Source organism: Halichoeres trimaculatus, unplaced genomic scaffold (assembly GCF_033239565.1).
Source record: "Halichoeres trimaculatus isolate MK-OKI-2021-1 unplaced genomic scaffold, fHalTri1.1 fHalTri1_scaffold_10, whole genome shotgun sequence".
NCBI lineage: Eukaryota > Metazoa > Chordata > Actinopteri > Labriformes > Labridae > Halichoeres > Halichoeres trimaculatus.
Genome location: NW_027437187.1, coordinates 32253826 through 32281719, shown reverse-complemented (window position 1 = coordinate 32281719; position 27894 = coordinate 32253826). Strand labels below are relative to the sequence as shown.

The following is a 27894-nucleotide window of genomic DNA, read 5'->3' as shown; positions in this document are numbered from 1 at the left end:
CGGGTGCCGGGAGGCTTATAGTTAACTGATCTCCGTGCTACCTCGAATCATCTGCTCCTTTATTGAACTCCTGTAAAGTCACATCAGGCGTGACGCATCGTTATAAGGAAGTTACAGCAGTTTTTATGCTGTGAATGAACAGATTTAACCTTGTGATAAGTTTGAGTGCAGGAAATAAAAAAAAACTTCTCTTGTCCTCATCTGTTGTGTTAACAATGAGTGTGTGTAAGTATGTGTTTGGGGAATGCGGAGTGACCCAGCGTGATGTGAAACCTCTCCCTGCTGCAGCCTCATTCACTGATGCCCTTCAGTATTCACTTCACGCACTTCTTTGAAACTGTCAAACTAGCATAGAGTAGATACGAGACTTCCTGTGTTAGAGGGCTTTCACAATAAAACTATCAGTAGTCACTCTTTTGCTCACCTTTAAGAAGTGCGTTTTTTGTTTTTGTTTTTTCTTTTTCAAATTACTCCTCCTTATTACTAAATTAAATCAGAAAAATAATATCATAAGCCAGTGTTCTGAAGTTATCAACACTAGCAGGCCCAGACTCAGAAATTTAACAGAAAGAAATTAACGATCAATAAATGACATATACATACTCTGTTGGAAGATTGGACAGTTGTGTAATTCAATTTGTGGGTTTTATTCCCTCCAGATTACATCTTAAATCCTTGAGTAATTCGACTCACTGAAATGCATTAATAGGTACTAGTAGTAAAGGAAAAGAATAGTCATTTTAAATTGTGGTCAGCAAGTTTTACTGTGGCAAAAATAACTTAAGAAAGTTTATAAAGTTCACTAAGAGGGTTCATAGAATTGCCTCTTTTTTTTTGTAATGTTTTATGTTGTAAATTGTATTATTCTTAAAAAAAAAAAACCCTATGCAAAATACTAAGACAATGTCAAAACAATATTTTAAAACTGTACAATAATAGATTTTACCTCTAAACACTTCAAGCCTCAATAATTAGTCATACTTTATGAATTGCAAATTAAATTCATGTTCATATATTTGTATTTCTATGCATCTAATTATGATAAAATGTAGTTTTGCACTACCTTGTCAAAATATATGATACAGTTGTCAAACTAGTCAATGTGTAACTTAGATATGCATTTTTAAATCTGATATGTGAATTCATAACCATGCTTAAAAAACTGACTTTACCTTTTTAAGGTAAATTAAGGTAAATTAGTTCATCGATAGAATAATTGTGCTTTTATTTTGAAGCCGTGTTTCCGGCCACGGCCTGTACGCCTGTCCATCTTGACGCTGCTCCGTTAGACCACTTTCCCCGTTATCATTCCACTAGAGGCACTTCATCACTGACTCTCACCCATCCACCTGTCCCTCCCTTTCTGCCACCGAGGAAAATACTTCTTTCTATCACTTTTAAGGAAAAAATAAAATAAAAATGGCAAGCAGCTTCTCAAGAATCCTCACTTCGCAGCGAAAAATCGGGCTCTTGTCGTTCGTTGGAGGGTCAGTAACGGCTGGATATTTGCTCCACCGGGAACATGTCAACGCCGGAGTCCCTGTCCGCAAGAGTTACCCCGCCAGGTATCGACACCCTGCTGGGTTGTTTTTTTCTCAATATATCTACATTGTTTTCCGTTATCAGCCTCACCTTAATCCTTTAGTGCCAAAAAATGTTGTTTTGTGTGTAACTTATGGAAAATGGCGCGGTGCAATACATAGAAGTAACCTTGCCAGCAGAACCCCGTTTTCAGAAGGGGGCATTTAAGGTAACCGCCCCGGCCGCGTTAAAAAAAACTCACACTGAGAGATGTGCAATTTCTGTATATTTAAAATTATAGATGACAGTTAATGAAAAAATATATTTTAAATGGTATCATATTTAACCAATTTAGCCGGGGAATCGTTAAAACAGGATGTAGTTTGACACGAATCAAAGACGTTGATGTATTAACGTTGAACATGGGGCATCTGTACCTTTAAATAATATTATAGGAGGGAGCTCATAGAATCACATATATGAAATCTTTGCATTTTGGTCCTCCCATATTTTTTTGTGGAAAGAACTAGAAGGTTTTTCTTGACTCCATCTAATATCGTGGGACAGACTTGTGCTATATGTGTGGATATAGCTGTGAATTGAAAAAGCAAAAGCAGAAAATGAAAGTCAAACAGTGGTTGAGGTTAGGATGTGTACGTGTCTTACACCACGCATGCATGCATTATAAAGCAGTGCATATATAAAGATCAGTGACACATTATCTGCTGCTCTGATATAAAACCAAGCCCAGAGTGTTACATAACTGTCACACTGAAAATGCACCTACAACACCAGACATTTTATGCAAAAAGGAGCCCGTCAGTCATACAGCATCTTTAACTTTAAGGCTCTGATATTGGTCTGCAGATTCTTCTGTGGGCTCCGTCTCTTTATAGCAAAGCAGTTTTGCGGAAGTCACATCAGGCAGGGAGCTTTTAACCCATTAATGCTCCAGTTCTCAATTTATCACTCATATCTGTCTTATCTTACTGTGCAAGTCATAAAAGGAATATACAGAATGGGGTTTGACGATAAAAAATCCCATTTAATCCCAATTGTAGGGCACAATATTTACATTTTGTATAAGTAACACCCTCTGCAAATGATATTCTCTGTTTCAGCTCAGAATATCATTTTCTTTCTGTATTATCTCAGGGGTTATATGACCTAAATCCTTATCATTTTATGACAGCACTTATTAGATACTCTAGGTTTCAAGCCAATAAATGAACAGAGTGTAGTTAAATCTAAGCTAAAAAATAATGTAATATGTGTTAAATTTAATCATAACATGCCAGTGTACATTATTATTCTTAAGTGTGAGGTTAAAGCCATCACTGCATCACTTAGTTGCATTTCATAAGTGGTCAGTGAGTCATCCATCCATTGTGTTTTTTGGGAAAAAAAACACAGGTTTTGGAGCTCTTTTCAGGCAGCATGTTAATTCATTAAACCCTGTATTAAAACAGAAACCAGGACATGTTGGAGCGTCTTCACTGATGACCTGCAGCCACCTGTGTTTTCTTGGCTCTAAGAGGTCCCCCTGTGGCTCCGCATGGGCTGCAGTCAGTGATGCTCTGCCTGATTTTCTGCAGTAAGAAAAAAAACCTTCACGATGACTGTTGGTGGGTTTATAATTCATTTCTCAGCTCTGTTCTGTGAGCAGAACCATTCATATCAAAAATATATTTTTGTCGTGGTAAACGTCTTAGCCGTTGCTATCTTTTGTGAGTCAGCAGGAAACAGAAACCACTGAGCTGCTTAGTCTGTGACACTCTGCTCCAAAAAGGCAATTTCATTTCAGAAGTGTTTGTTTGGATGAAAGCCGGATTTTAACAGAAAGCTCTCTTTACGCCTAAATATTTCATGTGAATTTAGAGGTTTATTGGTCAACATTTAGCTACACTATTGTATTTACAGTATTAGTTTATATCTCCTCTATCTGCATTCACTGAACACCTCGCATAGATTTATTTTAGCCTGTTGGCACTGAACTCTCTGCAGTCCCTTTGCCTTATGGTTACTTACTGTACTTGTCAACGTGCCTTACATAGGATTACTGATCTATGTATACGTCAATTTCCTTTCCTGGTTGAGGGACAAGTATCAGGACTTAAATAGTGTCTGTTTCTTAGTAATTCTGATACTTGTAAGAAGGAACGGTACACATTTGGTGGGTGATATTTTTCTAGGTTTCTTATTCTCCTGCAACAATTACATGAAAAGCAGTAGACTTCGAGAAACTTGCTTAAAGCCTGGCTCATAATTCTGTTGGCACCACAAACTTCTGTGTCCAAGTAGCCGTGAAGTTCTGCAATATTCCTGCAAAACACGAGAGGGCACTGTCAACACCTGTTTGCAGTCCCGCAACATTTCTGTGTGCTTTTTCATAGCGGTTTAGATCGTATGTTATATCACTCAATTACAATCTTTATTTCTAGCGCCACATCATAACAAATATTATCTCAAGTGAGGATGGGTACCTTCACATTTGAAACGATACGTTACCGATGTCTGGTACCTGGCAATCAGTATTGGTACTAGACGGCACCAGTTTTTGGTACTTTGTGTGTGTTTATGTCGTAATAAATATAGATTTGTTCAATACTAAACCGCAAAGTTTTTTTTAATTTAACATCATTATATTATAATATATAAACTTGTAATGCTGTGTTCGTGTCCAGCATGGAAAATCACCTACTCTTCTACTGTCTTACAGGCACAAGCATATGTATAGGTGCCTAAACACGGTACCTTTTGATTTTACGTGAATCGGTACTAGGTACCACGGATGGGATTCAGTCCGTACCTATAAAAGCACCTAATTCGGTACCCATTGCTAATCTCAAGACACTTACTAAAAATCGTTTACAGGTCTATAGGGATGGGTACCTTTCACAATTGAACCGATTCGGTACCAATGCCCGGTACCTGCCAACCGGTATCGATGCTCAACGGTACCAATTTCCGGTAATTTTTTGTGTTCATGTGATAAAAAATGTCAATTTAATAAAAGTTAGTAGTAATAAAATCTCAAATTTCTTAACTTCACATATTTAATCTTCTGTATATAACCTTGCAATGCTGTGTTAGTGGTCAGCATGGAAAATTATCTACTCTTCCAGTCCCTCAAAGTCACAAGGATGCATTTAGGTACCTAAACATGGTACCTTTTGATTTTCCATGAATCGGTACCCGGTACTTTTGACAGAAATTGGTCGGTTCATTTATAAGTACCTAATTTGGTACCCATCCCTACAGGTCTAGACACGTTCATGTGGATAAAATGTTATTATCAGAAACCCAACATCAAGACAAGATAAGGAGTCTGGTCTCACCTTAACCCACCAAGGGTACAGCACTTTGCAGCATTCAGCAAGTTGCAATGGCGAGCAATAACTTCTCTTTAACGGGAAAAACCTCGGACAGAACCAGACTCATGTTGGACAGACATCTGCCTCGACTGTGTTGGAGTTAGAGAGAGATAGAAGAGGGGGAGAGACACAGTCCATAGTTCGGAGATGTGCTGCTGGTTAAAGTGAAACTTATGGGTCCACAGCAGCGGGCCATTCCCAGTAACAATCCAGAGAAACCTACAAGACAAACCCAGAGACTCCTGAAGAGATGTATGGTCAGTGACTATAACAGGACATTAAGATTCGAAGTTAGACTGACAGAGGGAAGAGGGAAACAGGAGCCCAGTTTTAAGTCTACTCTTAATACTCTCACATAATACCCTTTCGTAGCATTATTATTGTTATAAATTATTGCTGATACATGTTGTGATTTACCGAACAATTTGTGGAAGAATAGAGAGGAGATGTTGAAGGAGATTAAATCTTCAGCAAATATACAGATATTCCAGAAATGAGGAGGAGTCATGGTCTCACTCAGAAGACCAATAACAGAGCTTGCGGTCTTTGTTGCTTGCATATTTGCAGTTTGGAGAAGGTACAGGTCAGACCCCGTGTGTTGGTCTCTGTATAGGAACACCGGCTACTCAGACCAATCACATATGCTACGGCATACTGATGTACAACAACATACCCATGTATGGCGACTCGTGGAATTGCTCCACGTCAGCCAAGACGTCTCCTCTCTCTTCTTTCCTGAAATAACTACTACAACAGTTATTATCAGCCCTATTGTAACACAATACCCTCAGAGTTGTTGTTAAAATGAAAACAGAAAACCTAGAGAAGACCAGAAGCATGTGATCTGACTATGGAACTGACAACACTGCCCACAAGTGTTTCAGCAGAGTATTACAGAATGTCACAAACACAACGAAGTATTTCACCAAGTACAGCGTAGAGTCAACGCAGAAGTATGGACAAGGCTTTGTAAGGTTATACACATAGTCAATATTGTACCATGTGATCCAAACAACTCGGGGGAACTAGGTCAACAACTCTGCCAACGACTCCATGTGACAACCATTGACATCCTGATGACCCTTCAAAATGTCTTCAAGAATTCACCACATCTAGTTGCTTTTCTGGAGAAATCTCTAGATTGGGATGACATGGGTGAGATTGTGACTAGCTGCTGGAAAAACTTCCACATCTTTTTATTTAAAGATATTATATTAACAGTTCAGGGAACTGTTTCAACAGCATGGGACTGTGACTCAACTGGCTGCTTCTGCACTGCTCATACGAGAGTACTGTGTTGAGTTTTTGGCACGTTAGAGACTGTTTGTTGGGATCAAACAGAAAAACAGAGCAGAACAAAAATAGTTTCACTTTAGTGTAGCAGTAAAGGCAACCTTACAAAGACTTTCACTAAAGTAATATGCTAAATAGCACCAGGCTCATGTCCCTGTGTGTCCTCTATCTCTCAGAGCAGATGTCCTGTAGCCAGGTGTTAACAGGTTTGACCTTATTTAAGTAATTTATCCAGCACCCACTCAGAGGACACAGCTTCATCCCTAGCTGTGCCCACACTGACAGCTAAAGAGACTTGTTCCTCTCTATCTTACGTCTGTATTTGAACAGTGCCGAGTACCCTGACCTGCGCAAACACAACAACTGCATGGCCACTCACCTGACACCTGCCATCTATGCCAAGCTGCTGGATAAGGCCACTCCCAATGGCTACACACTGGACCAGGCCATCCAGACGGGCGTGGACAACCCTGGGCACCCCTTCATCAAGACGGTCGGCATGGTGGCAGGAGACGAGGAGTCCTATGAGGTCAGAAAAAAACAAACACTAATCAACAGTAGCTCGTCTCACATGTCCATTAGTGAATTTGGCTTGAAAGATGTTTATTTCTGCATTTTACCATGGCCATCGATTGGGATTGGCTCACTTTTGGTGCCAGCCTCAAGTGGTCATTTGAAGAACTGCAGTTTTCAGCACTTCCTCATGAGTTTCATTAGCAGCTGTTTCTCATTCACTGAAGCAGTTTTCATTTGAATGTCAGCCTCATACTGACTTCCTGTTACTGTAAGAATGATTTCAACATGAATGACTACAAAATGTTTGGGAAACTTGCCACACCACAATTCAAAGAAGACAGTCATCCATCCTCCCTGTTCTGTTGAAGAGGAAGGAGTGCTGGGGGAGGAGGAGGAGAGTTTTAGGTTAGGACACCTCTTCTGGGATCCCAGCTTCTATCTATAGTGAAGGTCTGACTTTGTTTCACCTTTAATCTCACTTCCTGTATTTTATCTCTCACTCTTAATGGTAGTCAGCATATTTTTGGTCCATGTTCACTCTGGTTTTTGAGAAATAACCAGGGGGAGTGTGGGGTTACGTGCAGGTCAGTGCTTGGTGAATGAGTTCCTTTCAGGGCTGCTGGAGCATAGAAACGTTACTAACAATGTGAATAATGATTTATAGGGCAAATGTATAAAATACTTTACAAAGTCTTTCTCAATGGGGTAAAAAGACATTTGAAGGTGAAACCAGACATGTATTTGTACACTGAACTTCTCTTTTACTACTTTATAGTTGTATGAAATGTAGCCTGTGGAATAGTCTTAATAAAGCAAAAGATGCTTTAGTGTTTGGTGGCCTTGAAGTGCAATACAAATAAAGAGCACAGGGAAACAAAAAGAAAATGCAACAACAACTAAAACACACAAAAAAAACATAACAAGAAAAAAAACACACAACGAGAAAGCGTCCTCAAGATGTCAAGAAAGCAGCAACTAAAAAAGGAAAACACAGCAACAAAAATGAAATAGAAAAAGGGAAAAATTTGATGAAAACAACAACAAAAACAGAGAATGGTAGAAAACAAAAAAGAACTGAGATAAACGCGATAAAAAAGTATGTTTGTCTGATTTTTGGATCAAAAACAGGAAGAGAGACATGAAAGAAGAGAGTCTACTCTTCTTAGGTAGTTTTGGTGTTTACATAGTCATGGAAAACAATATTATTTGGGACCTGAAAGATCATTTAAGATACTCTGAAAATGGCTGGCAGCCAATGAGTAAATATCGGCCCACTTTTCCACATCGGCTGATGTGTAAAAAAAATGACCAACATCCGCCGATACTGAAATTGATACCAATATATTGTGCATCCCTTATGAGGACCCAAAAACAAAAAAAGCATTACATTGAAAAATGTAATATAGCAAAGCAAAGAAAAGAAAGCATGACAACTTGTAAAAAACATGACGACAAAATAACACAGAAAAAGGTAGGTTCCTGTGGGCGACCAGAAACGTTACGAATTGGAAAAACACACGGTCCAACTTTTTGGCTGGGGAGGAAAACTTTTCCCCGGTTGATTTCCAGAAGTAAGCGCTACATTGTGTGTCAGGGCCACTGTAACAGTGCCGTCATTGGGAGTATAAGCTGAAAGCACTGCACAGTCACGGGCTTTTAAACCAAGCAGAAAGTTCAAAGTCATTGATAACGTCATATTTTACATCCTGTTAGGAGTGTGTAGCTTAAAGGGGACATATCATGCTGATGCCTGATTTAATACTTACATATAATATAATATAATAAATTTGAAAACAAGACCTTTCACCCCCTGAATTTTCAAAAAATGAGATCTTGTATTTTTTCTGATATCCTAGAACGAGATTTGATGCCTCTGAAAATAGGTCTCAAACGTCGTGACGACACGAGGATCCTTTCTTTTTATTGGAGTAATCTGATAAAGCAGCTCCTCCTCTGTGATGTCAGTAAGTCACACAACCGCCACCGAGGGATACATCCACCAAGAGCCGAGTATAAACGTATAAACTATACATGTTACAGTACCGGTTTGACTCATCACACTGAAGCGTCCTGAGATGATCTGTGTCGAGGTGGATTTTCTTCCTCCTGAGCTGCAGAACCGTCCGGGTCTGACTCGGGGTCCAATACAAAAGGACGTATCCTACACTCTGCCGTTTTATTACTGCTATCAATGCCTTACAGTGAAGTTTAGGCAAACAGCAAACTTGCTCGGTCTGCTCCATCCAATATGGCGATTTTATAAATACTGCCATGCTGCAAAAGACGCCCCCTGGCTCTACCCCTTCCGCCCCTCTGATAGAACTGACCAATCAGAGCACAAAGGGCTGTGACGTTGCGAGGTTACTGGAGGTCATTCTGGAAACGGTGCGTTTCAACGAGATCTTCAGAATGGCCTAAACTGAGGATATTGAGAACGCTATTGTGGGGAAATAAAGGAACTAAATGACTTGTACTAAGGGCAGAAATGCTTTACAGGCATCCTAGTCTGGTATGGTGAAAAGGAGAAACAAGCATGATATGTCCCCTTAAAACATACATGGGAAGCCATATCTTCACACTCAGAATCTATCTGTTTCAGGTATTTGCAGACCTGCTGGACCCCATTATCAAAGAGAGGCACAACGGCTACGACCCCCGCACCATGACACACCCCACTGATCTGGATGCTAGCAAGGTAAAACCACCTTTAAGAACACAGGTGAAGGTGAAGGGTCAGATCTTAACACCAGCCTGTATCTGCTGACAGGCCCCACCTCAAGCTTCAAGCTCCCAGAACAGAAACATGCCACCAGATTTTAGTCACTGCATGAAGACACTTTAATAAATGAACTACAGTTTTCTATAGAAAAGCTTCTCCAAAAGCTTCACTCTGAGGAAAAAACCTCTGAGGAAAAAAACACTGCAGCAGCACTGCAGTGGAGTAAATACAAGTCAGACTTCCTGCATTTTCTGTCTGTCTCCCTTTCAGATCCAGGCAGGGCACTTTGACGAGCGCTACGTGCTGTCATCCAGAGTGAGAACAGGCCGTAGTATCCGGGGGCTGAGTCTGCCTCCTGCCTGCACCCGAGCAGAGCGCAGGGAGGTGGAGAGGGTGGTGGTGGACGCCCTCGCCGGCCTCAAGGAAGACCTGTCAGGGAGGTACTTCAGTCTCACCCAGATGACAGAAAAAGAGCAGCAACAGCTCATCGATGTGAGTGATGTAACACTTCTGACTGTGAATACTGTGTGAATAACGTGTTTAACCTTTTTTCCATCTCAATTTCAACTAACATTAAAGAAATGATTATTGTCTATATAAACAGTCACTTGACAATCACTTTTTTGTCCCTGAGTTCCTTATGGTGTATTTATGATTTGAGCTTTTGTATATTATTTTATACTCAGGTTCGCTGTTTATGAATAGCAGAGGACAAAAAGAGAGTGTATAAAATCTCTTCTCAGTAAACAGAAATGGCTTGGTGCTGTGTCTGCAGCACTGTTTTTGTTCTCACAACAATGAAAGAAAGATTGACATGATAATTGAGCTCTCCAGCCTCACACCTTTGTTTCTGTTCCCCTCAGACCATATCGACCCCTCTAAGTTTTCAATGCTTCAGCTTTACTCATTGTCAGCTCTCTGAATATATAACTTCTGTTTTCTGTGTGTGTAATAGGACCACTTCCTCTTCGACAAGCCCGTGTCACCCCTCCTGACGTGTGCAGGAATGGCTCGGGACTGGCCGGACGCTCGTGGTATCTGGTAGGTGAAAGGAAGGGACGGGCTAACCCTGCATGTTGTGAACCGTGTCACAGATGCTACAGTCTTTGGACACTGAACAGGAAATCAGTTGTAAATATGCTTTTAAAATCATATATCTTTTGGTCCTGGGTAATTTCAGTTATAAGACTCTGGTTTCAAGACCATGACTCTGGGTGTAAATAAATATTCTGATCTCAAGAGCTCAAAATGATAGTACTTGCTTCAGTATGGAGCTTCAGTTAGGGATGTTGTTGGTATGGTTTGCCTGCTAGTTGGTTAAGCTTTATCCTCCCTGTTTCCTATGAGAATAGAATAGAATAGAATAGAATAGAATAGAATAGAATAGAATAGAATAGAATAGAATAGAATAGAAAATATTTAGTTCATCCCTGAGGGGGAATTCAGGAGGAGTCACAACAGCAATCAAGAAAACAAAAGTAAGAAAGTGTATAGAAAGTGCAAAAAGGTCCATGAGAAACTAGATGCTGACAGTTGGTCCATCACTCTCCAGTCAGCCAGCCTCCACCTCCACAGGGTCCAGGACTGAGCTTCTTCAGCAGTCTGTTCAGTCTCTGTCTCCTGGATCCTGTCTGCTCACAGCAGGTGAAGTTCTTCCAATGTGGTGTTGGTGTCTGGTGTAAGCTCCGTTAGCCATGTCTGTGACTAGCATGATGCTACTCTGCCTTTTGGTATTCCCTCTGTTGCTGGGCTAGCACAGCTAGCTTGTCCATCTTATTGAAGATAGATCTTACTTTCCCAATAACGATGGATGGAAGGACAGGTCCATGTCGTCACTTCTTAGCTCACACCTGAGAACCAGCACGTCGTCCTCACCTTGTGGGAAAACATCCGGCCTTGCACCAGTTAGCATTGACATGCTACAGGCTGCTAACAGCTGATTTCACATGTTAACAATGCAGCCATGGTAACATGTAGGATCTTCAGACAAACACAGAAGCCAAAATAGTAAAACCACTGAAGACAAAACCAGTTTGGTGTCCGTGACAAACAAATGAGCCATACAAAGTAATGACCCACTCCAAATGCAAAAATGACAAAAAAGACACGAAAAAATTACAAGAAATGGACAACGTAGCGCTTATATGCAAAATTTTGTTGCATGTGTAATGTGAAATATCATCATTAAATTGTCAAAATTTTAGAGTCCGTAACACCAGCATCAGCCATCTTGGTTTTACAAAAACACTGAAACAGGGCCTTAACCTGCTCACGTTGGGTTAACATATGTGGTTTCACAACCTGAAACACAGCAGCTGAAAACCTAACAGAAGGGAGACAAGATGCGTCTGCCTGAACAAATAAAACATGATCCCACAGATTCAACTTGCTCTCAGAAAAATTACACATCTGATGGTAATAGAAGGGCTTTCATCATATAAATAAAAAAGACTGAATAAATCTTTAATTAGACTGTGATCAGCTGGGTCTGAGGCAGCTGTGAAGTCGACTAGACAAAAGATGGAAGTTTGTTTTCACTCTGTGGTCATAATAAAATTTTAAGTGAATGAATAAAAACTGGTTTATATTTCAAACTGCTTGCTTGAAAACAAAATATCAGTTCAGGCAAAGTGAGTTAGCATTGTGTTTAAAAAAGGATTAAAGAGAAGTCTGAGTGTGCAGATATAGCTCATGTGGGTCTCAGTTTTTAAGCAGACATCTCATGGGGTCAAAAGAAATCACTGAGAAGGATTTAGCAGAGTAGGTAAAAGGACAGTACATGTATCATTTACTCAAGATCTCTAGAGGAAATTCACAATAAGTCAGAGGGAAGTGAAGGAAAAGCCCAAGATATTCTTTGTTGTTCTTTGTTGTTTTCTATATCTTGTATATTGAGTCATTTTTCTATTTTTAGGGTTTTAATCTTGAGTCCTTAATGATATTTTCTTTGAAAGGACATTTTGAAGAATTTCAACTCTTATCTTTATCTGAATTTTCATATAAACCATGTAATGTTTGCAGTTGTTGGCTAAGCCCTCTGTGCCTCTCTCTAGTCTCCCTCTTGGTTTGTAATACAAACGAGCAGCGAAATGAGAGAAAAACAAATTTAAAGTGGTGGTTTTGTTTCGATTTCGGTAGGTACTCGAGATCTGCAACAGATTGAAGCTGAATCTACATAAGCGTCCATGCATCTCATTTCATCCTGGAACATTGAGACACTTCAGAAAAAGCTAGGGTAGCGGGATAACTCTGCTTTCTTAGTGATTCAGTGGACTACATATACTTGCATATGTCTTTACTTTGATACACTGTAGAAAAAAAATGTAATTTTTCAGATTACGTCTGTAATTTTTCACAGATTTTTCCTGTTTTCTTATAAATCAACAAAATGCTAGTAGATTTACAAAAATTTCATCAATTTTACACTGTGAAAAAAAAATAATTTTATGGTTCTTAACCCTAAATTTTTACAGTATTTTTCTGTTTTTCAAAAATCGTATACAAAACTGTGAAATTACAGAAATTATCTTTAAAATAACATCCTGGATGTTTTTTTGTTTTTAGCTATTATGCTAATGATAGCGTATAGCTGCGCTCTGTACCCTCCTCACTGGTAGTTGCAAATCACTGTCAGAAAAAAAAAATAGGAAAAAAAAAAACAGTAAAAGCACTGGTAGCAAAGTTTCCAGACAGATACCATAAAATTACAAACACTGTAAAAACACAGAAATACATGAAATAACTATTAAAATGCAGGATTACACTGTAAAAAAAAAGAAAAGAAAAAACTGTTAAAAAAGAAAAAAAAAAAGTTAAAGCACTGGCAACAAAGTTTCCTGACAGATACCAAAAAATTACAGTCAACCACGGAAAAAAATAAACCTTAAAATATTTGTAAAACAACCTTACAAATAGAGGATTACCCTGTTAAAAAAACAAACAAAAAAAAAAAAACAAGAAAACTGTAAAAAATTGTAAAAGCGCTGGCAGCAAAGTTTCCAGATAGATACCGTAAAATTACTGTCAAAGAACCATGTGAAATAACTGTAACATACAGGAATTAATTGTTCTTTGATCAGAGGAGGACTGTTAGTAATCTGACACAAGATTGAGACAGACTGATGTTATATATTCATTCATTTTTTTTCTAGGAATAGCTCTAATGCTATGACAAATTAATATTCAGTGTGATCCAACTGGATTTTTATGAACCTCCACTTCCCATTTGCTAGAAACTAAATGACCTTAAAAAGCCAGCCCTGATGAAGCTTCGTTTTTTTTGCTTTTCAAATTTCACTGTTTTGCTCAATCACACTTTGATTAATTTGAAGTGGACTTTATAATCATCCCTATGTATTTCTGACCTGACGTGACTCCACCATCATTCTTCAGCTGAGCTCTGCTGGAGGTGTATTAGCGATGCAGACAGGGCTGCCTCAGCTTTAAGTTTCCATGTGTTCCCAGGAATAGTCCACAGTGATGTGTTGGCCAGCCAAAATCAATCAGCACCCTCCCTCTCCGCTCCTCTGCTCTCCTTAATAATTCACCTTCACTCCATCCCTCCATCATCCCTTCCTTTAGTTTCACTGGCAGCTCACTCTCCTATTTTTGCTCTACTTTATCTCATCTCCCAACCTCTCTCCTTCACATAGCCCTGTTTTGTTTTCTCTCTCAGTAATGTAAGTGTCCCGCACTGCTGCGTTTTTTTTCTGACTTCCCTCTCCTCCTCCTTCTCCTCTCCCCAACTCACTGTCTTCAAAACCTCTCCATTACTTTATTAAATCTCTAACAGTATTAAGGAGGTCAGTGTGCGGACAGAAAGCCTCTGTAGTGGCTGACTGCAGCTCTAATTTGGAGCATGATGAGGTAAAGTTGACAGCTAGTTCCCAGACTGTTGCTGCAAGAAGGTCAGCAACATGCAGAATGACAGAGGTTAGGTACACCTTGCCTTCAGAGCTGCCTTAATCCTTGGTGGCATAGATTCAACAAGGAACTGGAAACATTCCTCAGAGAGTTTGGTCCATATTGACATGATAGCATCACACAGTTGCTGCAGATTTGTCGTCTGAACATCCATGATGAGAATCTCCCGTTCCACCACATCCCAAAGGTGCTCTATTGGACTGAGATCTGGGGACTGTGGAGGACATTTGAGTACAGGGAACTCATTGTCATGTTGAAGAAACCAGTCTGAGATGATTCCAGCTTTATGACATGGAGCGTTATCCTGCTGGAAGTAGCCATCAGAAGATGGGTACACTGTGCTCATAAAGGGATGGACATGGTCAGCAACAATACTCAGGTAGGCTGTGGACTTTGAACCATGCTCAGTTGGTACTAAGGGGCCCAAAGTGAGCCAAGAAAATATCCCCCACACCATTACACCAGCAGCAGCCTGAACCGTTGATACAAGGCAGGATGGATCCATGCTTTCATGTTGTTGAGGCCAAATTCTGACCCTACCATCTGAATGTGGAGCAGAAACCCAGACTCATCAGACCAGGCAACGTTTTTCCCATCTTCTATTGTCCAGTTTTGGTGTTGCTGTGTGAATTGTAGCCTCAGTTTCCTGTTCTTAGCTGACAGGAGGGTCACCCGGTGTGGTCTTCTGCTGCTGTAGCCCATCTGCCTCAAGGTTGGACGTGTTGTGTGTTCAGAGATGCTCTTCTGCAGACCTCGGTTGTGACCAGTGGTTATTTGAGTTACTGTTGCCTTTCTATCAGTTCCAACCAGTCTGTCCATTCTCCTCTGACCTCTGGCATCAACAAGGCATTTTGTCCCACAGAACTGCTGCTCACTGGATATTTTCTCTTTTTGGGACCATTCTCTGTAAACCCTAGAGATGGTTGTGGGTTAAAATCCCAGTAGATCAGCAGTTTCTGAAATACTTAGATCAGCAACCATGCCACGTTCAAAGTCCCTTAAATCACCTTTCTTCTCCATTCTGATGCTCGGTTTGAACTGCAACAGATTGTCTTGACCATGTCTACATGCCTAAATGCATTGAGCTGCTGCCATGTGATTGGCTGATGAGGAATTTGCGTTAACGAGCAGTTAGAGAGGTGTGCTAACTAAAGTCACCGGTGGGTGTTTTATTCACAGATGGGAACAAAAGCCTCAGATAAAGGTCTGAGGGGGCACAAACTCTGACTAAGATTGCTGACTAATGTCGTCACCTCCTTTTGCTCACTTCGTCATACATAGATTGTTTAAATTCTTTTCTAGAGACAAAGAGTAACAGGAAGCACGCCATTCTTCACTTTATCTCACAGTTTCAAGAACAAAACCTTCACCTCTACGCTGACAAAGTGATCTTAGGTTTTGCAGCTTTGAAGGTCTTGTTGAAAGTAAACAAAGCAGAATACGTTTCCCCTGTGTGCTCTCTGAGGACAAAATAAGCCCTGACATGTTGAGGATCAATATTTTATAATTGGATTTATACCTTAATATAAATTCTCTCTGCAGGCACAACAACGAGAAGACGTTCCTGGTTTGGATCAATGAGGAGGATCACACCAGGGTCATCTCTATGGAGAAAGGAGGGAACATGAAGCGGGTCTTTGAGAGGTTCTGCAGAGGCCTGAAGGAGGTATGGCTGTTTGTAAACAGGAGGGAATTCTTGAAATGTTTGGGGGATAGAGACTTCAGCTTGGATGTTTAAGCTCTGACCACACAGAGATTCTCTGACTCTCTTGTGCATTTTCCAATCTTTAAAGTCACTAAGTCCACATCCATCAAACACACCAAAGATCAGAGAGTGTGTGGGTGAAAGTGATTGTCTCTCTGCCCCAGGTGGAGCGTCTGATCCAGGAGAGAGGCTGGGAGTTCATGTGGAACGAGAGGCTCGGTTACATCCTCACCTGCCCCTCCAACCTGGGCACAGGACTCAGGGCCGGAGTCCACGTCAAACTGCCCATGCTTAGCAAGGTAACGCCTCAGTTGTTCAAAAGACTCTTTTAAATGTTGCTCATAGATGAGGCTCCTGTAAGAATAAGCCTCCTCTGTCCTCAGGATCCTCGCTTCAGTAAGATCCTGGGTAACCTGCGTCTGCAGAAGAGAGGGACAGGCGGTGTAGACACAGCTGCTGTGGGCGGTACATTCGACATCTCAAACCTGGACCGCCTGGGACAGTCTGAGGTAGAGACATCTCTGTGTGTGCTGTGTGTTTTTATGTTTGCATAGTCACAGAGGTGAATTCCCAGATAAATATGTTCAGAGACCATCAGTGCTCACAGGTTGTGGTCTGAATATTTATCTCATCCCTACCCCCTACTTGTCATGCTGATGTATCTTTTCTTTTGTCCTTTGACATTTCTCCTCATTTGGAGGAAAGACCCAAACTCACAACTTCCATGATGTGTAAAAGAAATAAAGTCTTTACTATTAAGACTATCAAAACAAAGCATCACCAATACATCACAGTCTGAATAATGGAAACTGAGAACTAATAAATAACAACAACAAAAAAACATCTTATGTGGAAAAACTAATTGAGCAAAGCAGCAACTAAGAGTCACAGAGTCCCTTTCCACTTTAAGAGATGTCTGAAGACTCATCTGTTCAGGGAACACTTGATCTGACCCTTCTCCTCTTTGTCCTCAGGGGTAGAATGAATTAGAAGGTCCTAGATCCAGCTCTTTGTCAGTATTTAGCACTGATTATTGAATATGTTGAAGGTTGAACTACATTGTTGCAGTGATTAATTGTGGTTAGTTACGGACACATTATTCTACACAGGAAAAACAAAACATTTCTTCTTACACTTAATGGCAGCACCTGCCGCCAAATAACTTGTAACACTTGACAAAAGCATCTGCTAATTGAAACAGTGGAACTGTAAGACGGCACATGAACGATAGAGAAGACACACCAATCTGACTCAGGACAAAAAGGAGATGCAGGCTTCTATTCCTTAAGGACAACCAGTGATGTGGATCACAGTCACAAAGGCAGGAAAACACCAGGGCAGGAAGTGGCCATAGACTGTAAAAAAAATGGACGTCAGCTTGCTAGGCTCGAAGTGAGGTCTCCACAAAAACTGCTCCCCCTGGTGACTGGCTGCAGTATAGGTTAAAAAATCCAGCTTTCCAGCCATTCCAGATGGGCTGTGGTCAAACTTAAAAAAATTGATACACCTCATAGAAATGTTTCTCACGTCCGATTGTTGTGGTGATTTGAAGATATAATTTGGCTGTCTTGTACCCGAGTCCTCTTTTTTTCTGAAAAGTTTCGTTTTCATTAGTTATACAAGGTTAAAAACGAGGCTTTACGTAACGTTTAACAATGATTGACAGCTGCCGTTCTCGTATATTTTTTACGGGGATCGTAAACTATGTCGGGAGGTAGAGTCAAGAAGTGATTAGACTCTCGAAAGAAAAAAAATAATCCTTATGTTAGTCACCTAGCTCCACTCAGATTCTCCCAGAATCCCTCATCATCTCTACTGCGCAGAATCTGGCTCCAAACTGCTACAATGGTGGCACCTGAGTCGGTGGTATTTTGGCTTCAAAACCGTAGAATGATAAATGGCGAAGCCACGCTATCCACTCTATATACAGTCTATGGAAGTGATGTGACCAGAAAAAGAGATAGACATTACAACAAAAAAAACATGACCAATTCGAAAGACAAAGACCCAAATAAAAAGTGCAGACTTAACATTATTAATTAGACATGACAGGGCTCAGGTTGGTGTCAGATCAGGCTGTTTTTTTCTATACTTATATAAGATAGAGTGCACACACTTCATGCCTCCAGGATCAATGTTTAGAACATTTAAATATTTTGGGGTGTTTCCACTTTATAGACGTGAATGTTTTTGGCATCAGGTGATGTGTTGAAATGGACACAGGTAGACATTTTTGATCTTGTATATGTTTCACTGTCTTTATGCTCCAGGTAAATGGCTTAATAACCTCCACCTAGGAAGTTATGTCTATGTTTGTCTGTGAACAACATAACTCAAAAAGTAACAAACGGATCTTGATGAAATTTTCAGGAAATGTTCAAAATGGAATAAGGAAGAAGTGGTTAAATTTTGGAGGTGATCCTGATCACTGGCTGGATCCAGGACTTTTTAAAGGATTCTTTATCATTGTGAGATAGGGCTGTTTTCACCATATGTGTATATAACTCCACCATAAATGGTCGGATTGCTTTGCAAAACAATACAAGACAAGGTCACCATAATTTCTGACGGATGCAAAAGTACGATCCAGATCCTAGCAATATTCTGGAAACTAAGATCTGGAATATGAAATATGTACTGGATCATCATAATCATCAACACTGTCAGGAAACAAATTATTGTACAAACCAGCAACTAACACCAAATTGTTGCATACAGTCTGCTGAAAGGGAGTATAACATTAAAGTAGGACTAAAGTGTTGGTGACAGTCACAATATGCTAACCCAAACTTAGACCAGGACAACTTATCAGAGACAGGGAAGTACACACTGATTGGATTCCCAAGCTAATCAAATTAGCCCTGATGCTAAAGAAAGCTAGCATGCTACAGCTGACAGATACAAAATCAGGTCAGCTCTCACATTCAGTCCTCCATGAAGAAAACACACCATGTGTTTACTGCTTTCCCAAATCACCCACACATCCACTAACTTCCTCTCCGTTGTTATTTAATATTTCTCACTGCAGAGCAGCAGAGCGTCTCTACAGCAGACTGCAGTCTGACTCTGTTTGTTTACATCTCCTTCCCTCTAAGATCAATGGAGGGATAATCTTGATAACATCCTGTAAAGGGAGGTGTGTTTTTATTCTGATATCTTGTTATGTGAGGGTGTGAGATTAGAGAGCAGAGTATCTGTCAAGGTTTACTTTCTGTGCATTATGCAGCAAGATTTTTAAATCTGTTTGGGTTAAAAGTCAAAAGCTTGTACCTATAAAATCACACAGAGGAGACTTAGGGATGAGTGTTTCATCAAACATATGCTGTTTACATGCTAAGTCTATGTGACGCTCAGTTTAACATCAACTTACACTGACACTGAGGCAGCTTCACCTCATGTCTACACTTCGAGAAGCTTAACACAGAGACAGGATGCTGAGACACGTTCACAAAGCTCAACAGAGCACTGAAAGTTTTATCGATATAGAATTTAATGCAGTTTTCTCTCATGCATGCAACCTTGGATGCACAACAGCTGCAGACTTTTCTGTTTTTCATTAAAGTGGGAGAGTAGAAGGGTGTTCTTGTCCAGACTCTTCATGTCGTGTGTGTTCGTTATGTCACTGCTCATGCTGTCATGCCTATGTGTCACAGTCATACAGCACAATAGAGCTGTTCTCCTGGTGTAATTCTCTGCTGGTTGGAGCTCGGTGTGCTAATTCGCTCTCAGAATGAGGATCACTCCTCGGATTTTCTTACTGTTACATAACCTTGAGATGTGACTCTTTGGGACTGAGGGAGCACAGTCTGCTCTTTGCTCTCGTTCAGGAGGAATAAAACCAGGAGGAGGTTGTAGTGTGAGATGGTAAATAGGAGCACCCAAACCGTGGGCCGCTCACTGCCGTTTGGGTCTCCATCATCCAGATTGAAGACGGATGAGCACTCAGGGGAGCGGCTCTCTGCAGGCGGAGCCAACAACGTGATAGATGAAGGCAAGGTCGGGACAGCTGGAGCGGAGAGAAGGAAAAAATAGTGAGGAGTTGTTTCTCTTGTAGCTCTTCAGAGGAAAAAAGAATCAGAGAGCTCAGAGATGATATATCCGAAGGTGGTACTGCAAAAACCACCTTTTTTTTGGACCCTTTTTCCTCCGCTGTCCCTGACCTTTGGTTCAACCACAGATCGGTTTCCTGCTTAATTTCAATCAACTTGTGCCACAAACTCTGCCGATTCAAAGCTCTTCTTCTGGCTTACAAAACATTGACAAGAATGGCTCCTGCCAACCTGGGGTCCCTCATCCAGGTCTACACTCCTTCTCACCCACTACACTCTGCTTGTGAGTGGTGCCCCCAGCCCAGCGCAGCTCCAAATCTCTAGCCAGACTCTTCCCCTCTGTTGTTCCCAAATGGTGGAATGAATTACCTAACTCTATACAATCCACAGAGTCCCTTTCTACTTTAAGAGATGTCTGAAGACTCATCTGTTCAGGGAACACTTGGACCCTTGATCTGAGCCTTCTTCTCTTTGTCCTCAGGGGTAGAATGAGTTAGAAAGACCCAGCTCTCAGTGAATTTTCAGCACTAATTACTGAATGTTGTTGAAGGTTGAAGTATATTGTTGAAGCACTTAATTGTGGTTAGTTGGCTAGATTATTCTACATTATTGAAAAAAAATCATGCACTTATAGCACTAGGTTGCACTAACAAGGTTTTTCCTTCTGTCTAAATTCTTGCTTGTGATGTACGTCGTTTCAGACAAAAGCGTCTGAATCAAAAAGCTACTAGAATTAGCATATTTGTGTTTCCTTTTGAGTCAGGAAGCTGTACGCTAAAACTGATTAGCTGAACAACGAAGAAGCAGATGTGACCAATCACACAGCAGCTGCTTGCCTGTGGAGCTCAGACGCTGTTGTGTTTTCAGTGTCATGTCGTATGAATTCTTTAATCCACCAAGTATCTTTGGTTTTGGAGCCCAAGTGGACACTCAAGGAACTGCAACACTTTTTTTTTTTTTTTTTACGATCCACAATCTTTTGCTTCCTCCTTCAGGTCCAGCTGGTGCAGACGGTCATCGACGGCGTCAACTATCTCATCGAGTGCGAGAAGAGGCTGGAGAGAGGCCAGGACATCAAGGTGCCCCCACCCATCAAGCAGTTCAAGTAGACCCTCACTGACCCCTGACCTCACCCCACAAACCTCTGGGCACACACACATGCACAAACACTCCCTCTTTGTGCCCGTAGATATTATAAATATCTATGTCATCGCCTCATTTTAACTACTTATCTACTCACCCACCCTCCCTCCTTGTGTACCTCTCTAAGATATAACCTACATGTATTATTCTGGCTCGACCAAAAAGCCCCACTATACTGCATTTGGCTTCAGAGTGTTTGCATTTGAAGATGTTTAAACTCAAATCTTGCTTTTCGGTGGAAAATGCACAAACTGTATCAGAGCCAAAATGGCGGCTGATCTCTGCATGGCCAAAACAGTATCTCCAGCTCTCCTCGGCCCACCTGTCCTGGCTTTACCCCGCCTCCCTCCTCCTCTGACGCATGTCCTATACTCAGCTCCCCCCCTCCCCTCTCTGGTCCCTCTGTGTTGATTGATCATGACTACTATCTGGTGCTTATAAAGTCCATCCATCTGTGCTTTATTTCCATCGTGGTTCGTGTGTTTCTCTTCACCATTGGAGTGGGTTTGAATGTAGATTAACAGGGTAAGACTGAGGAGGTTTTGTATGTTTGATGACACACTGGTGTCTGATGTAATAACTCACACTGGCCGGGCTGGGTTCTGTACTGTAAGCTATGAAGCAATATCATTCCAGCTCATCACTGAATGTCACAGCGTAACGTCTTTTATTAAAGAAATCATCTATTTAACAGTACCTCCTCCTCCACTCCGTGTCTTACTTTGTTGCTTCACTTGTTTCCTTTTTTGGTCTCCACATGGACCGGGTTTTATTCTGCCTGAGCATGCAGCCCAAGCTTTAAGTAACCACGGTAACCGAGCTCCAGGAGCGTGATTGTGATCAGCGTGGTTGCAGAGCGTCATGTGACCGTGTTTAGTCAGAGGCAAAACAAAACTGTATTATGCTTTGACAGGCTGCTGCTCGGGCTTTTGTTTCCTAACCGAGCTGAGACCTTTGGATCTGAATGATCTGAATTAGTGAGAAATTTCAGGATTCTTTAGGTAGGCTGCAAAGCCTGCATTTCAAAATAAGAGTCTTCATCATTTTTAGTGTGGCTGCTGTAAGTGAAGAGAATTAGATGATAGTGTCAAAATAAAAGAAATAAATAACCTAATCAAAGTCCACATAGAAAATACCTCTTGCCATCACTAAATCCCAGCTGCTCTGTGTCCAAGAGTCCTCTGAGTGTGTCACAGCCTGATTAATCTCAAAGAATTATCATGGCTGCATTGGGTGAAATGTTCCTTTTGGAAATGTTGGTTTACAGGAAAATATATTGTGAGTCAGTTCCCTGCAATTAAAGAAAAAAATCCTCTTGTAGTTCCATAATTGATTTATTATTTTAGCTGCATTTTAACTGTCATCATTTTAACCTTTTCAGCAACAAAAATCTAATGTTCCAGCTTTTCAGGTATGACGGTTTGCTTTTTAGGCCATAAAGGAAACTTCAAGATCTCATATAATGATATTCATGACAAAAAAGTCCCAAATCATGCACGGAAAGCTCATCTTTTCTTTCAGAAATGGTTTGATTTTGTTTTCACTTGCCCAAATGGTTGAAGAATTATGGGAATGAAGCGCTAGAAATGATGAAAAATTGCATCAATTATTGCCTGTGAGTGGGACGTCACTGCACGTTGCTAAATATGCAATACAGAAATACACCAGATAGTGCCCTAAAGCTGGTCTCTCCTTCTTTAGGAAGCAGTATGAAGTTTCCCTCGAGCCTAAGGCCCTCTCCACACGTAGCCAAGCATTTTCAGAAACCAATATCCCCCATCATTCGTTTTTAAAGATACTTTAGTCCACATGCAGCAGGCAAATCCTCCAATAAGTGCAGCTTGAGGCATGCCAAACCCATGTCTGGCAGTGTTTTCCAGGTGTAAAAACCCTTGCCAACCAATCAGAATGGGCCCCTGTCATTAGGTTGAGAACCAAAAACTCAGTTTACTGGCATCTACACGAAACCATGAAACCTAAGTTTCCCAAAATCTTCAGAAAATCTTCAGATGTTTTCAGATAACCTTGTTTTTAGTGACGTAAAGCTGCTCTTTAGGTTGAATGACAGGTGTAAACTGATAAAGATATATGCGGTTTCCCAGATACCCAGCTACATGTTGACATGGCCTAAATGGTTGAAGAGGTAAGGTAATTAAAAGAGCACTTGTGAAATAAGAGTGCCGTGCTCGAAAGAGTTTTAACATCTTTTTTATTTCTTAATTTTTGATTGTTTGAAGGAAAGTCCCTTAAGAATAAACGCGTCCTTGTAGTTTTTTAATGCATAGTTTTGGATTCACACACATAAAATATCCAAAATTGAGCCTCTGTGGAGGATCTCCAGCCTCTTATTTTTAACCTCATTGGCCATGCAGTGATCTGTGTGGGCGGGGTTCTTGTGATAATAAGGCGTGCTGATTGGCTGCTGCAATGTTGTCTGATGGGTGAAGGTAAGGATGGATGCAGAGGCGGAAAAACACCAGAGGAAATGGGACCAGTACACTACACTGGATCCAGTGGTGCTGAAGCAGTCTGGAGTCAAATGTCAGCACAAACCAACAAATAAGCACTGACTATAGCCGGCAGGTTATTGAAAATAAATGTTAACTACTATTTTTAGCATGCTCCGTGTTTCTTAGTTCTCAAACTACTGCCGAGCTCATTTATAAAACTCTGTGATGAATAAATGTCACATTTAAGCTCCCCAACAAGGATATTCACAGAATTGCTTGTGGCATCATCTGCACTAAAGGTGGAAAATTAACCTGAACAAGTGTCAATATTTAAGGTAGAATCAAGATTTTCTTTTCTCTGCAGCGGGGGAAACACGGAATAAGAGCTTTGTCCGGCTGTAAACAAACAGATTTTTATTGTCTCCACTGATGTAACAGGCGACTATTTCCCCAGTGTTGTGGTCTGACGGGACAACAAGGCGTCTCAGTGTTCTGAGGAGACGCAGCTGATGAAGACGTCAAGTGTTGGTGTTGTGGGGCGTGAAGAATCTGTTTCTCTGGACGAAGGTTCTGACGAATGCACACTAACATCCTCCTCTTCCTCCCTCTGCCTCTCCCTCTCTGAGTGTCACAAGCATAATGCTGCAGACCTTCTCTTCTCTTCCTCTCCTCCTCCTTGCTCCAGTTATGACTGAGGAATGAGGGTTGCCTTGGTAACCACTTCACTGAAGCATTGGGGTTTCCTGGTTTGAGAGGAAGGGGCTTTGTGGGTACCAGAGAGCTAATCTGTACAGTGTAGGAGAAAGAGGAAGAGCAGAGAGGATAAAATGGAGGTTTGATACTGATGACATACTGAGGGACTGAAAGGAGAAAAATATAATCTAAAAATTTTTTATTAAAATGTTGAGATGCCTGAGATTTCAGAGGGTAACATCTGATGTCTTTGTTTAATGCTGTGATGCTTTCCTAAAATACTCCCTGCATTTACAAACACTCTTAAATCACAGCTCCTCACACACTGACAGTCAGCTCGTCCTCTAACCTAATTTGGTCTTTGAGTGATTCCTCCTCTCAGCTCTCAGGAGTTTACAGTAAACGCTGGCTGCTTTGGGAGAAAGGCTCCGCTTTAAGGATTAACTCTGCTCGCCCGGCGGCTGTTTGCCTTCAGAACTGAGAAGCAGAGATGAGGAGAGTTTGTGAGCTGTAACTAAGAGAGACTGATCTGTTTGGGGAGACAGCTAAAAAGAGCAGACTGAGTGTCTGTTTTATTAATTCCACCTCCTGGGAGCTCTACACTCTGCGTCTTACCTCTGAACTTAAACACATTTAAACTTACTTTTCTGAGGCCTCCTGTGTCCTTTTCTTGAACATTAATGAAACATGTAGTTTTTTTAGATGCCTTATTGGACTACAAACAGAGGAAATTGTCCTGCCAGACTCTATTTTGTCAGAGCGCTCCACCTGCTGGTGTGGAGAGGAAACTGCAGCTCTTCCAACAGCAAAAAAAGGGGAAAATGTAAATATAAAAATAAAATATAAATATTTGTTTATTCTAATAGGTAGATAAAGAAAATTAGGAAATTTATCTGCACAAGGAACCTTGTCTCTGGGTTTTTTTTTTCAGACACAGGTCTGAGGTAAATATTCACATTATTTATACCTTTATTTGTTTGTAACAGCATGATAACAAAGGTATTCTGCTCCTATACTTAATATTTATGCCCTACTCATTTTAACCAATACTTCTGGAGATGACATTAAAAAAAACTAGCTTTGATTATTTCAAACATTTAAAGCTTTAAAAATACTTAATGGGATTATAAGGAGCACATGAAATGGTACTTGTGTCTCTTCAGGTCTCTTTAAAAACAAGTCAACTCTTATATAAGAAGGTAAGTTTAACACTCAACACAACCCTTTTTCATTTCTTGTGTTGCACATTGGAAAAAAAGAGAGAAGTCATCACTGGTCAAAAACAAGAACCAGGACAAAACAGACCTGAGAAGTAAATTCAACGAGTCCAGTGTTCTTCCTGATGAGAGACATTCAGCATATAGACAGATTATTCACAGAGAAGGTTTAGATACAACCAGAAAAAGAAAAAACACAAGAGTTAAGTCTAACAAGCCATGGTAAAAAAAAAAAAAAACTGACCTCTGAGCACCTCTGTTTTTGAGAATGAGAAGCAAATACAAAAAATTATCAATTATCCTTTTCATTTAGACATGCAAATAACACTGACACAAATATGACATTGATTGAATGGCTTAAAACAACTAAAACCAAACTACAGTGTACATGTTAAATGTAAAAATTATTAAAATAGAAATTCATTGTGCTTGTCATTCAGCATCTTGACCCTACTGTGAGAAATTTCCATAGTGTGAAATTTTGGCGCCCTCCTGTGGACAAAACAGTTCACATCATTTCTCTCCTAATATTGTCTTGTGTATCAGAGGGACATCTTTCATCCTGATGGACTCATTGTCAAATGTTTAACAATCTGAGTGTATTTGCTGTGAAAAATGTTTAAACTGTTATTATTGCTATATTTTAATCACAGGGTAAAAATAATTCTTCATGTCGTTGTTGATGTTCTGGTTTGTTTCCGTAGCTCCTGAAGAAGTGATAATGTAAATACTTATAACAAGAGATTTTAAGTACTTCAATTGAATAACCTTCACAGTAATCTCTTGCTTTGACCGAGTTCTCCTCTTAAAGCAACCTTTTGGGTTATGAAAACTAATTTTCATTAAATTTGTCTGCTCTCACGGATGTAGCACAGCACACTAAATCCTGTGGGCTTAGTTTATCCAAAACAGACGTTACAGAAACCTGCAGAGCAACATGATAACGATCCTGGTTTGACCTTTATTTGGACATCCAGGCCAAGGTTCCAGTTAAAGAGGAGGGAGGTGTCTATTTGATAATACAAGAGCTACATGTCTGTTTTACATCTGTTTTATAACTTGTGTGTAAGTTTTAATTTTGTACCTAAAATGATAAAGGTGATGACAAATATTTAATCATGATATTATTTATAATTTTACTGATCCATTTGTTGGTACAAATGGTCTATCAACAAGTATAACAAAAACAAAATGCAATGTAATTGGCCAATTAAAGATATTTGCTGTCAATTCAAAAGCCATAATCCTTTTTTCTCTTTCAGAGCTGGTGCCAGCTAAGGTGAGTCACCTCAACTTACTGATTTGGAGTTTGGACCACAGTTATTTACCTGCTGTATTTCGCAAATATACATTTCACTTAAACCGTAGACATACTTGATGGCAAATCAGAGACTGTCTGAATAAAAAAAAAAATGAACTTGACCTAGAATCAGCTCATTTTATTGTCTTATAGAGAAGAGTCAAGAAAGAAATTTGGAAGGTTTTTAGGACCCAGACTTAAATTTACATCATCAAATCAATAACAAACTCTGCTTTTCAGTCAGAGATATATCACAAAGGCAGGATCATTAGATCACTCTAATGGTCTACGGTGGTTTCAGAGCTTTCAGCTGAGTGGAAATATGCTGATGACACATGTGGATATCTTAGGCTGGCCCACTGACCATCAGGAAAGTCAGAACAAAACAAGATCCTAAACATGATACAGCAGTTTTTTGTTATGCAGCTAAGAATTGGTCCCCACACATGTATGAACTGTACAATAACATTTGAAACAAGTTTGTACTGTGTATGTCATATCACACAATCAAATGTTTCACTATTTCACTTAAAATGAAACTAATCGTCAGCTTCTGATTGTTATTTCCTTGAGTATGAAAAAGCGTTGCTCTCATAGCCCACACCAGTCAAACAATAAATAACAAGCAAATGTTTATCTAAAACAATTTCATACTAACAAAAAAAAGAAAAAAAAAAAAACAAAGCAAAAACTGATTAGAGAAAAACTCCTCAATTTTACTCTAAAAAGTAGGATTAAAAACTTAATAACCTTTTAAAAAAAGGAAAGAAAAGAAAAGGAAAAAAAAAACACTTAAAATAGAATCCTACATTTCCTTTACAGCTTCATTTAAAGGGCAGCAATGCATGCAGGGATGTGTGAGAGAGGAGTTTTGATTTTGCCGAGTTCTCATTGGCTCCAAAGAAGCGGAGTTTCATTTCCCGACTTCTGATTGGACCATCAAGCCAAAGTGACAGGCTACATCGACCAATGGGAGGCTGCCACACTATGG

At 40.2% G+C, this 27894-nt stretch overlaps 1 protein-coding gene across 1 annotated transcript; it reads left to right on the top strand.

Moving 5' to 3' along the window:
• Nucleotides 1-1287: 1287 nt before the first annotated feature.
• Nucleotides 1288-21939, top strand: LOC141796008 (creatine kinase U-type, mitochondrial-like). Its single transcript, XM_074676861.1, has 9 exons — nt 1288-1565; nt 6519-6717; nt 9304-9399; nt 9694-9915; nt 10379-10464; nt 15889-16012; nt 16216-16350; nt 16435-16560; nt 21096-21939. Exons 1-9 carry the CDS (start codon nt 1420-1422, stop codon nt 21207-21209), a joined length of 1248 nt encoding a protein of 415 aa, XP_074532962.1. The 5' UTR covers nt 1288-1419; the 3' UTR covers nt 21210-21939.
• The last annotated feature ends 5955 nt before the right edge of the window (nt 21940-27894 follow it).

Bases quoted from the DNA above. Each gene is read 5' to 3' on its own strand.
- LOC141796008 (XM_074676861.1), top strand. From the start codon at position 1,420: ATGGCAAGCAGCTTCTCAAGAATCCTCACTTCGCAGCGAAAAATCGGG. The intron at 6,718-9,303 runs GTCAGAAAAAAA...TATCTGTTTCAG, and splicing joins GAGACGAGGAGTCCTATGAG to GTATTTGCAGACCTGCTGGA. The intron at 16,013-16,215 runs GTATGGCTGTTT...TCTCTGCCCCAG, and splicing joins TCTGCAGAGGCCTGAAGGAG to GTGGAGCGTCTGATCCAGGA.